The sequence below is a fragment of the Sitophilus oryzae genome, unplaced genomic scaffold, assembly GCF_002938485.1.
Source record: "Sitophilus oryzae breed Bouriz unplaced genomic scaffold, Soryzae_2.0 scaffold_1184_pilon_pilon, whole genome shotgun sequence".
Classification (NCBI taxonomy): Eukaryota; Metazoa; Arthropoda; class Insecta; order Coleoptera; family Curculionidae; genus Sitophilus; species Sitophilus oryzae.
Genome location: NW_022145820.1, coordinates 2,703,185 through 2,716,442, shown reverse-complemented (window position 1 = coordinate 2,716,442; position 13,258 = coordinate 2,703,185). Strand labels below are relative to the sequence as shown.

Genomic DNA, 13,258 nt, shown 5'->3' with positions numbered 1-13,258 from the left:
TAAATATGTAAAGTGGTATATATTTTTCAGAAGCTCATAGCAAGCTGGATCATATTATTTATACAGGGTATGCCATTTAAAACAACATAACTTTATATTTTCAAAATATTTTTTTACGCATTGTATTCTACGTAAAAAGTTATACAAGAATCAGTTTTCATCTTCTCGATACCTTACACAGTAATGGAGATACGGGGATTGTCTCAAATTGCTCAGAAACGAAGAGGGCTATGAATGTTTTTACAACATCTTCCGTTTGACAAAAAAGTGGGATAGCTTTATGCAAACTGCATCCTCCTAACTTTACTAATAACGCAGATACCGTATGATTTCAACCAAAATGTGACACTCTCTACAGAAAAGAGGTTCAATTTAAAAAAAAAATAAAACTTTATCATAACTTTTTTTGGGACACCCTGTACACAAAAATATTTTTAGGATATGCATATCTATATAAAAAATTATAACAACGACACCCTGTATGTGTTCTGTTATCAGTGAACATTCAAAAAGGAATTCTAATCATAAACAGTCAAATAATAATTTATTGTAAAATATTCTGAAAATATATTTTATAATATTGTAAAACTATTGTCTAAATAATACCAAAAAATTTATTTTAAACCATTTTGATTCTCTAAAGCGATATTATTACTAATCCGTTCTAGATTTCTTCTATTTTCTGTTTGGCCCTAAAACAGATAATTTTTTTCTTATTCTATAGGTAAAAACAAGGGTAAATTATAGGTAAAAACGTATTTTAGAATCTAATGTAGGTAAGTATAGTCTGTCCTGTGAGAGGATATATGGCCGTGGTAGTAGTATTTGCTGTAATTTTTTGGATGTTATCTGTCGAAATTTTGGCTGGTTTGACAGACTATAGATACATTAGATCCTGGAAAACAGTTTGTGTCATTTTTACATAAATAAGAATGGAACTATTCCGTTTTGTTGTAAAACAAGGTACATAAATATGAGGTAAATCCGGTAAAATACGGAACAGTTTTACAAAATTATAGACGTTTATTAAATTTCGATATTATCTGTAGGTATATAATTTTTATTTTATGATTTATTATTGATCTATGTTCTCAATGGATATTAGGTAATGTACAAAATGAGCTCTTAAGTGAGAGCTCCCATCAAAGTGACGTAGCATGTGACGTGGCACGTGATCTGGCAAGTAACATGCATCTAGCAAGTTACGTCGAAGTGTGTCAGCGCACACTGAAGTAACACTGTCAGAAACTTGTCATTTGTCGTTGTAACATGCCATCACACTGCTTCAGAAATAGAACTGGTTCCACTTTTCGCCACATGCTATCAACACGTTACTTAAATTTGACAAAAATGAAGGACGATGTGGACTTCAATATACGTTTGTATCACTGATTATGGGTTTTATATCTAGCACATCAAAGGTTTTTTTTTCATTCTATAAAATGCTTGAAATCTTTCAGGATATTCAATAGATATTTAGTTCCTTAAAAACACTAAATCCACTGTTCCTTTGTCTCTTTTTGCAAAAGAGGTGTATCCAATAGCGACGCTTTGGATAATTTTAGTTCATATTAATTAAGTCAGTGCCACTGCCACATCACTTATATGTGCGCTTCCTGAAAAATCATGCAACGCTATTGCCATATAATTGTCATGTATGTATGTGCAGCGTCATATGCTACGTCTACGTCACTTTGGTAGGCGCTCTCTCCATAAAATTGCAACACAGCTCAAATTAATTATCTCAGCAAAAAAGAGATTGAATCACATATAGTTGATAAGTAAACCAGAAAAACCTGCTTTCTGCGCTGGTCAATAGGATAACAATAATGACAAATGTTTTTCAGAAACTGTTTCGTAATTAAGGTAAAATCGGAATACGGCCTAATGAATTGATCTTTAAACTCATTTTTTTAATATTTTATATAATGTTTTTTATATTCTAAAATAGTGCTTACTCTTGTTGGTTCATAGGCATAAATAATTTCATTGGCCGCAAGCTCATTTTGGTATTCTCTTGGTTTTATCCATTTCCTTATAAACGGCGCCAATAACTTGGGGTCAACATCTCTCGGGTCGTTTGGCTTTGTCAAAAAGCTAATTAGCATTGCTACGAATATCGCCACAAAACCACCCATTAGGGTGTACCATAAATAAGACAAACGGTATATCATATATTGTTCGCTAAAAACAAATATACCATAAGAAATATGAGTATGGTTGAGATTTTATTTTTTATTATAAATATATCTTTTGATAGATTACTGAAACTGAATCTTAATGCCTAAATATCAAAATTAAATATGTTGACTTTGTTTTCAAACTCTTTTATAGTTCATAAACCAGCTGCTTTACCTACTCTGTGTGTAAAACATCGGTAACATTAACTGAGGGGTCAAACTGCATATTAACCGAAGAAGATTGCTTCGGAGTAAAGCTATAGTGACAACCTTCAGTTGTGACAGGTTTTTCTGGAAAGGTGAGATCACCAGACGCGATCAGCGTTTGAGTCCGCAAACAAAACCATCCCATAAAAACTAGTGACGATATTCCACCATAGAGAGCACCCTAAAAATTACTTATATAACAACTGATTTTTTTAAGATGCCATGAAAAAATACAGTACTCTTGAATTGATCCATGGAATTAGCATTCCCATTGTAAATAATGCCAGTGATGGTCCACTGGCAATTGCGCCAATACTCATTGTTAACTAAAACAATAAAAAAAAATAGATCACCTTATGGATTCTCCGTAAGAAACCAACTTTAAAACTTACTTGTAATACCGATCCCAATTTTTCAACTACAAACACCAAGCCTACGCAAATTGCTCCGAAAATAATTACTGTAAGTTTCAAGACAAAGTTGTAGTGCTTTTCGTTGATATCTTTATGAAAAAATGGACGGTAAAAGTCTTCTAGTACTACTGCAGCCATTGAATTTAAACCAGTAGATAAAGAACTAGAAAAAATATTTTGGATAAAAAAACAGAATATCTATTCCAAGTAGGTATGCAAGAGCTATATATAATGTTAACTTTTTGTAAATGCATGTATTACCTTAGAGCAGCACTAAAATTTCCAGCCAAACATATTCCAGGAAGTCCAGGTATACTTCCAAAAACTGTCATTACAAGTAGTGGAAGAAGTTGGTCCTTTTCACGTACCAACTACAAAATAATGCCTATAGAATAACATACATTTCAATTAAAAAATTGTGTAATTATTTAATATGAGAACCTCTCAGTTCTGCCAAAATTGAAATTAAAAATCTATAACAAATTGCTTCAAATAATTTTTCAGGAATATCAAAGATCAAACTAATAATAAATTAAAATAGTAAAGTTAAACAATTTTTGTTATCTATTAGAATCAAAGGTGTCAAACTAATTAGTGGTCAAAAAATCAAAATATTAAAAAAAGCTTGAAGTGTATTCCTTAAAAACACTGTATATTCTAGATTACCTACTTCTTGTACAAACGAAAAATCAATATAAGAGTACCCAAGACGAGTCACGCAACCAAACTTATATGGAATCATTTACTATTTGTTATAATTTTTTAGACGTATGAACATTTTGTGTTTATGAATAAAACTCAGTCCTTATTAAGTAAAATTATCCCCAATTGCAGCTCTCCAAAGCCTATAACGATTGATGCTAGCACTAAATCATTAAACCTCCGACTCGTTAAAGTTTGTTGAAGTGGTAACAATGGAGTTTTTGCTCCCAGCATAATCATAATAACTCCCCAAGGAAAGAGAACCCTAAAGAACATTCCAGAACAGTTCCTTCTTTATATGTTGGTACAGATTTGGCCTGGAGCTCTCGCCCAGGCTTTCTCGCTCGTCTTCTTGGAGCTCTGAGAATCCGAATTCGATGTTCATCTGATCTTAAGCCAATTCTGATCTCATCCGAAAACAGAATGTTTTGCCAATTCTCAATTGTCCAGTTTTGATGTTGAAGGCACCAATTTAGCCGGTCAATTTTATTTTTCCGAGATAACTGTGGGACTCGTAACTTTCTCCTGCTTACAACTCTCGAGCACGAAGCCTTTTTCTTATGGTTTAAACTGAAACGTTCACACCTGTAACTGCCAGAAGTTGTCTTTGTGGCTCTGAATGAGAAACATTGGGATTTCTTGTAGCAATTTAGCACACAAAGCGGTCTTGTTGTTCAGTGGCTCTTTGACCATCTGGGCCTGTTCTTGAAAGTTCCTAATTCCAAGTACCTTGCAGATGTTTTCGATACAACACCCTGGGTAACGCCTATACTATCTCTGGTACGTCTTTTTGGAGCATTCCTTGTTCAATGAGAGCAATTATTCTATTCTGTTCATTCTTCTTTGTTCATCTGTTAATCAAACATAAGGATTTTTTTTTTGGATCGAATGAAAATTATCGGACAGTCGCTTTTACTGCTGAACACAAAACTCACAAGAAACCTTAATTTTTTCCTTGCGAAAAGTTTAATCAGAAATAAAGAGTGGTTCCATATTAAGTTCGGCTGTGTGTATTTCATGTAAAAACATTAATTTAACGTTTAATTGAAATTTATTATACAATATTGAGTTACTTCTTTGAAGTATACTTGTACTATGTAAAAAATATGTTTCCTTTTATGATAAAATTAGAATAGAATATACGGCAAGAAAAATAATATAAAATTAAACTAATTTTAATTTTATATAACGCAGAGAAAGGGTTAATTTTGATTAAAGCTATTTTTCACAACAAATAAACTTGTATACACTATTGTCTTTATTAAAACCATATTTACCATTGTAGTTAAAGGATCACATTTATAAAAAGTTGCATATATTAGTAAACCCATATAACAACACACTAATATTATTAACACAATGCCACCAAAGAAACACCATAATGCTCTAAAACCATGTGAATTAAAAGATACCTAATTCTTCATTGTTATTATAATTACCTTCTTGCTGACGTTAAAGTAGGTAATGCCAAATACCTCTGAACCATATTTTGGTTTACTGCTCCAGCTTGCATTACGTAAGCAAAGCCACCGATCATTAAAGACCACAGGGTATGTCTTGCTAAAGGGTCAATGTCGAAACTAAAAATAAATTAAAATTGGTTTCACTGAACTCTGCAATATGGAATAAAATTTACTTAGGACCCTCAATTCTTCCAGTCTGTAAATTTCTCTGTATTACATTAGTAATTCCACCTATATCTAATGTTCCTTTAATAGCAACCAGAAGAAGGGCACATATCATTAAAGTAATTTGAATTACATCAGTCCATACCACTGCTTTGATTCCACCCTGAAATTTTCATTTAAAACATTATTTGAATTATATTTATATGTAAATAAATATACAGTGTTTTCATGATATTTGGACACATGGGAAAAATTTTAAAAACATATTCTTTGGGGGACTATTTTCAAGACATTATTTATCTTCCAGTAGATATATTTTTAGTAAACTCAACAAAACATTCAGTAATATCTAAGATCTTTTTTAAGTAGCGAGAAACTTCTTCTTGTTCTTCCTGCTCTATATTAGGCAGATTGCCTGTTCATTCTTCACATCATACCTACAGTCTCAATCGATGGTAAGGTTATAGCTCCATCTTTTTCTTGGCCTTCCCGTGCTTTTCTTTCCCAGTGGTGATTTGTCTCGAGCTGTCCCTACTATTCTTCCCTCGTCCATTCACCTTATATTTTCATTCTATTCGCGCCTTCTGCTCAATACCCATTCATTAATGTTATCCATCTTGCGTGTTTGCCTTATGTTGTCGCTTCGTTCTCTATCTAAGCGTTCCACCTGTGATTTTACGCAAGAATTTCCATCTCATCGGTTTCCAAGAACCGTTTTGTTTTTGCTGTATCCGGTCTGCTTTCTGCTGTGTAGGTCATTATGGGTCTGACGACAGCCTTGTATATTCTCGACTTGACCTCGACACCTATGTATTTATTTTTCCATATAGTGTCGTTCAGGCATCCAGCTGCTCCCATTGCTTTTATTGTTTATTGTCTTACCTTGTTTCAATATCGCCATATCCGGATAACTCTATATCCAGATATTTAAATTTCATTTCTTGCTGTATTATTGTGTTTATCTACAACAATCTTGCATCTGATGGATCTTGCCTCTTTGTTTTGGATACAGAGATTATAATATTATAGTATTTTGCTACTAGATTGAAGCGATATACTAGTCTTTGGATGTCGTCCTCGTTTTCTGTGACTAGCACATCAGCGTTGTCGGCATGCCTTTCTCTACAGGTATTGAGTCAGTGAGATTCCCGTGGATCTTAGCCTGGGTTTTCTTAGCCCTGTATATATTTTCTATGACTTTAATTAAATTATGGGGTATTTGTCTGTCAGAAAGTAAAAGTACAACATCTTCTAACTGAACCCGATCAAATGCTTTCTGCAGATCTATGAAACACATCTAAGCTGGTCTGTTGTACTCAATCAATTTCTCTGCAATTTCTCTTATAACAAAGACCGCATCAGTGCGTGATCTACCCGTTCTAAATCCTTGTTGCTCATCTGATAGAGATATAATGTTATTAAACTTGTTTGGTATTATTTTTGTTGTTAGTTTTAATGTTGTGCTTCTTAAACGTAAGGATAGGTAATGGTATTTGTTCGCCATTCGTTAAGTATTCTTTGATAGAGAAAAATATGTTCAATTAGTTTATTTAGTTGCTATATATGTTGTGGAATATTAGCCCTAAAAATGTTATAATTTAAACTTTTGTGTGAGGCGGTACGGTTTATGAGACTTTTCCACACACAGATTGCTGACAATAATAAGCATGTCTAAGAAACTTGAAATAAGCTTGTATTCTAATGTCCAAATATCTTGAAAACATTATACATATAACTATAATACTAACCATTGAGGTATAAATTATGCATATAAGACATACGACAGGTGTTATTAGATGAACATTGATTTCAGTTACTAAAAATAATTTCAAGTTAGTACTTAGATAATTTATAATATAATTTTATACCTTGATTAAATGCCAAAGCAGGTACGTATATTACTAAAGGCAACCATGTAATCTATACAAAGCAAGAAAAACTGATATCAAATACATTTTATTAAAGATAATGATAATGATGCTTACTGAACTAATTGCGAAAAGTACTGAAGCAAAGAAACGAACCTTGGAATCAAATCTTCGTTCGTGATACTAAAAAGAATAAAATAATATATATTAATATATTAAGTTAAAAATTGTTGCTATACCAAACAACGAATAAAAGTTTTGCGTAGGTATATTTGTTATTTTAAAGTAGTTAATAAATAGCAATTATTCTGTTACTATCAAATAAGTCACCTTATGCGATAATGCTAATTAAAATTTAATTATAATTATAAAAAAACTTAATATCAAATAAAATCAGAATAGTTTTATTAGACTTTCCTGAATGAGCCTTTTGAATTTATCACACCGAAATACAAAAATTTTCAATTCTATCTGCTATAAATATATTAATTCTACACGGAATATTTTACACCATTTTGTCACAGTAGGTATGAGCAAACGTAACAAATTTTAAAATAATATGTTGTTAATAAAATGTGCACGAAAATAACATACATGATGTGTCTGTCAGAGCCCATTAAATTTACTAAAATAGATAGTTTCAGCAGTAAAACTAACCATGAAATTAACTACATACATACGTTTGTTACTTTATTATTAATGATTACATTATTTATATTAATATTAATTAACTTTTTCGTAGTAACTTCTGTTGTTTTTTTTTTGTTATCATTTCATTTTACCTCATATGTTGATGTCAGTTCTAGTCCATGGAAGACAGGCAGATAAACGCTTGACATCACAATAGTCATAATGAAGAATCCTCCGATTATATATCCATATTGAATGCCATAAACATAAACTTCTGTAGGTATACCCAAAAGTGATATTCCACTTATGTAGCTATTCAAAATTAAACAATGTATTATTAACAATAGAAAAAACATAATGCCTGTAGATGAGAGAATATGTTTGTTCTGTTGTTAATATGTTTTTTCATTATGTACAGGGTGGGTCAAATTCGACGCTTTTAAATGGAAACACCCTTTTCTATAGGAGATAGACGAAAACTAATATCGGTGTCTGGAGCTCAATTTTCATCAAAAACGTGATGGTGAAAACCGCACATCAATATCTGTTACTGTTTCCGAGTTAGGGGGTGTTTTTCAAAAATGTGCATTTTTAACAAATCGCTGTAACTTTTTTGCTATGGAACATTTTGTATTTCTATGAAAACATTTCCAAAGCACCTTTTTACGTAGAATTTAATGGTTTAAGTATAATTTTTTTAAAATTAATAATTTAAGAGTTATCAACATAAACAGTCGCAGCGATTTACAAATCACAATCGCAGTTTCAACTGCGATTGGAAAATCGCAGTTTTGCTCATCTCTATTGCTTACTTAAATTTGACATGGGGATATCATCATCAGCAGATTCAGGATAAGGAAGATAATAGTCTGCTCCCTTTTTCAACCTCCCATTTTGAATGTAAAAGGCTCCTCTGCCAAACATGACATAAAGGAAATGAAAATGGAGATTAAAAAACTTGTGCACTTGGACACATCTACCATCATAATATAATAGCAGATAATAAGGCTAATGATCAATGAATTATACTTTACAAATAATAAAAGAATTTGGACAGATGACTGAGGTATATTATAAGAGGTCCAATGGAGCATGTATGCGGTAATATTTTTGAATTTCCTTCAATAAAATTATCAAATCAGATCCTAAATCTAAAAACTTTAGACTTATCACAAGAGGTATTTCGATTATTTATCAATGTAAACTTTTTTCGAGAATGTTCTATAGCAATTTAATGATATAATTGGATTTATTGTCAACTCTATCACCTTCATAAAAATATAGCAATTATTCAATAATACGCTTTGTGACTTATTTATATCTTGGGTTTATTTACAATGGTAGATATATTTCTATATAGGAACTTTTCATGAGCTGTAGTTGTTTCCTAAAACAACTTCGTAAATAATTTTTGTCAGGAAAAAAAGAGCTAAAGTAGCTTCTATTTATATAAACAAAAAACCAAAATTGATTCTTACTAACTTTTTTAAAAGAAATTAAATTTGATTAGATTTGAAGGTACCATAAGCTCAGTGTCTACTTAATAATGTCTGAAGATGCTCAAACTAGAAGAGAAGTAGCATAGTTTTTCAATTGTGTAAAAACATAAAACACAATAAATAATATTGGCGCTATACTTTTGTAGTACAGTCAATACTTATCGTCTAATGACAAGTCTAATAACGCTAATTATAAATACTTTTATTTTATATTTTTCTGTTTTTATGACGAATAATTCCATAAAGACAATGGAGATAAAGTAAAATACACTATAAGTAATGTGTGGATTATTATAAAAACAACGGAAGTACAAAAAAAATTATCAAATGAAACATAATAGCAACAAAATTTAATATGTTTATTGAAAAATAGCAAAATAGTAGTTATTTATATTAGTTTAATTTTTCTTTCATAAAATATTCTTTTACTCACCTTATAAAATTATATTCAATAAAGCTACACTTGTTCAGTCAAAAATACATATTATGTATTTTACCTAAAAACAAAAACTATTAATAACTTCCTTCATTAATACATTCATTTCATTCTAATTGAAACTCAAAAATAGAAAAAGCTTAACTACGTTTATTTATGAAAGAACTCAACTATGAATTGAGGTAACCCGTTTAGGGACAGTGTTAAAATAGAGGTAATTGTCACAGATGATCATCATAAGCGGAGTTGGTGTTGAAAAATAAAATGAGTTGTTGAAAACTTGTTTTAGCAAATGTCATGTCAATATTGTTGCGGTATGTAACAATTTTCTTGTTGTATCGTTATTAACACCAGCTGAGAAAATAATTAAAATAGCAAACAAATATTGTTTTAATCAACTTGTATGTTATGTTGATGACTTTATTTGCAACACAAAATTACAAAAATAATTAAACCAGCAAAGAAATAGTTTTACTTTCCATCTTCAATTCATATTAAAGGTACTCCCATAAATATCTCAGTGCATGGAGATCACTCATGGAGATGTACCACCCTATCTATTTACAAATATTTTTTCCTTGATGTTATAAAAACTACTATTGTTTTGTGCAGTTTTCCTAGAAAAATACACTGTATTATATTAGATAAATGTAATCGCAATAGTTATGCATAATTATGATAGTAAAATTGTTGTTATTCAACCGTGTTTCCTTGACGTGACCGAAAAAAAAATAATTATTTAAAAAAGTATGGACAATATTCCTTACGAGTAGCAGTTGTGTTGAGAAGATGCAATTTACCATTTAAGTTACGATGTAATTATTAATGTTGTATAGATTTTACAAACATAAGCTTAAAATAGACCCATGTGTACTGAAAATCCGAGAATATAGATTTTGTTGTTTAAGTCATTGTTGTTTAAGTCTATCTGAATATTAATTTGTCAATATGAAGCTTCATTCAGAACCTCGCAATGAGTGAAATAAATTAATGTTTTCAATTACACTTTATACTTTTTAGTTTACGATCATTCACAATATTTAAAAAACACAATTAAAATTAATAGAATATCCTAGCAAAGAGCTTGCGTTAGTCAGTTATATCCATAGAGAAAGCCTAATATTTAGCTTGTAAAACAATCAACTTTTGATTTCTAACCACAATTTCTCTTGACGGAAGATAATCAAAGGCCAAAATGACATTTCTCGTAAATTTTGAAGTATAATTAGTGGAAAAGTTAAAAGTGATAACTTTTTCTACCAATTGAAAATTAAAGGAAGAGAGAAATTAAAGGAACAAACTTCTACGGTAATTGAAACCACTAATTTATTCCACTAATTGCGAGATTCTGAATGAAAATTAGGTTTTCTCTATGGATACAACTGACTACCGCAAGCTGTTACTAGGATATTCTATTCATTTTAATTGTGGTTTTTAAACATTGTGATTGATCGTAAACTAAAAAGTATAAAGTGTAATTGAAACCACTAATTTATTCCACTAATTGTGAGGTTCTAAATGAAACTTAACACACTTTTTACTTGTATGGCACCTTTTATATTTGGGTTGCATTCCAAATTTAATTCTAGTATTATTATTGTATATCAGATTATCACATAAACAAACTAGGATCATAATATAATATTGTAATTTGCTGATATAACTTTTAGATTGCAATGAGAAAAGCACTAAGAACCAGCTTATGGCTGCTCAAAGGGCCTTGTACATCCCTCAATGTCGGACCCCAGGGGTCCACGACATGACAAAAAATTCAATCGTCAGATCCGAGGGTAGATCTAATTTTCAGCCTGCTTCCTTTTTTGAGTTATTCTCACTCATCATACAATCCTGACTGAATTTGACAAAAAAAAGATCCAGGTCTTTAACAAAAGTAAGTATCTGAGAAGGCTTTACCTTGGTTAGTCCTCCATCTTTTATATTATTCGTACTAAAGTTTATCGCACGAATGGTTGTCGTCTCGTGGGCACGGTGTTGTCGTCTAGTGTTTCTCCATTTTCCCCACGGAATCTGCATTCACCATTGATTATTAGCTTCAATCTACTGAGCTTTTCATTGAGGAGACAGTGTCTTGTTAAAAAGCTCCTGGGCAATCCGAAGATTGTCCTTAATAAATTCAAGGATAATATTTAATTTTTCTCGGTCGTAAGTCCTGAGAAATTTCTTGTGTATGGTCTTCTTCCCATTTCAGGTTACGGATGGAGTCTTTCAGCTTCTTCAGTTCTGCTTTAAGTTGGCTTCCACTTGGGAAGCAGAACAGTTATTCTGGTCCAGTTAGTAGAGTGTTTGCTCCTTTTGTAGCTAGATCGTTTGCTTTTTCATTACCTTCTATCCCTTGGTGGGCTGGCACTCTGAGTAGGGAGATGTTATTTTCTTTGCCTAATTTGTTCAGTTTCTCTAGGCATTCTTTGGCCAATTTCGAATTGGTGGTTGCTTAGTTGATCGCTTTTAAGGCTGCTTGGATATTGCATAAAACGGCTATTTCTTGTTTCCGGTAGTTTCTATCTAAGATAAGTTGTATGCCTCTTTCCTATCTCTGTTTCTGCTTTGGTTTTGGAAGTATCAGTATACTACGTTATGGTCTTTTATCTTTTGTAGTATTATAATGGATAAGAAATTTGACTAAAGAACAACCAAGCCTAGAAGATGAGCTCGATATTGCTTAATATTTTTATGTGTTAAAAATACTTACAGAGCAACTACAGAATATGATAGACAGATGAGATATTGATAGTTTTTTATGTCAATTTATAAAATAAAATTCTCCATGGATTGATTTTTCTGATTTTAATTGAATAACGTAAATTTGCAGAAACAATGCTTGATTTCCAACAGAAATTATTTTTAAGTCAACGCTAAAACACATTTGATATATTTCCTTTTTTATTCGGCAAATATCATCAAAAAGTTTTCCACGGCACTGTTAAAATGATCCTTAATAGAAATAGAAAAGGGAGACATTATCCAATTTAACTTTAAATAGGGGCTCCAATTACGTTTGTGGGCTCTCAAAAAAGATATTGTAGAACAAACATTTCCTTAAAAATACTATGAAAACGTTTTTCGCTAATTTAAATGGTTACTTCGTTCTAGCAGATTTAATTTAAGCCAATTCAAGGCAAGTATGAATTATTATTTAATATGTAATTTTTTTGAATTTCGTTTATTTAATGTACATATTTTTTTGGTTTATTTATTTATTTCATTTATCCTAAATTTTTAAATAAAGTAGATAAAAATGGTAAAATCTAATGGTGAATTTTAATATACAAAATGTAAATAAAAAATATGTGCGAAATAATAAGAGAATATTTTTCAGATAAAATTTCTCGATTTAACGTTTCCCCACAAAGTTTTTGGTTATACAGGGTGAGTCTCGAGACCAGAAACACGATAAGAAGTTTATTTATTATAAATTTGATTTTTTTTGGATTTTTTTTAGTTTTTAGTTAAAAAACATAATTTCTTGAATAATGTAAGCTATCTATGGCAAAATATTTTTTTTTAAATGGCGTAGTTTAAAACTCGAAAAAAAAATTGAAAATAGATTTGTATGTCTGAAAACGTTCTATTCTTCTTTAATCTTCCAATAATTAGTGTTTATTTTTGACAAGTCTTATGTCAATGTTTAGTAAATGACGTCTAGAGATAGACCTCGCCAAAATTATCATCGATTG

At 30.9% G+C, this 13,258-nt stretch overlaps 1 protein-coding gene across 1 annotated transcript; it reads right to left on the bottom strand.

Moving 5' to 3' along the window:
* Positions 1–2,110: 2,110 nt before the first annotated feature.
* LOC115891543 (sodium-coupled monocarboxylate transporter 1-like) lies at positions 2,111–7,937 on the bottom strand. The gene is made up of 12 exons (XM_030912031.1): positions 7,781–7,937; positions 7,116–7,181; positions 6,999–7,050; positions 6,879–6,946; positions 5,139–5,293; positions 4,942–5,082; positions 4,780–4,888; positions 3,062–3,171; positions 2,780–2,963; positions 2,627–2,713; positions 2,356–2,568; positions 2,111–2,184 (listed from the first exon to the last, which is right to left on the bottom strand). Exons 1-11 carry the CDS (start codon positions 7,847–7,849, stop codon positions 2,356–2,358), a joined length of 1,254 nt encoding a protein of 417 aa, XP_030767891.1. The 5' UTR covers positions 7,850–7,937; the 3' UTR covers positions 2,111–2,184.
* Positions 7,938–13,258: the final 5,321 nt, after the last annotated feature.

Coding starts and splice junctions, on each gene's coding strand:
- LOC115891543 (XM_030912031.1), bottom strand. CDS start 7,849: ATGACTATTGTGATGTCAAGCGTTTATCTGCCTGTCTTCCATGGACTA. Junction 7,182..7,780: donor AACTGACATCAACATATGAG/GTAAAATGAAAT, acceptor TATTCTTTTTAG/TATCACGAACGAAGATTTGA. Junction 5,083..5,138: donor GGAAGAATTGAGGGTCCTAA/GTAAATTTTATT, acceptor ATTTATTTTTAG/TTTCGACATTGACCCTTTAG.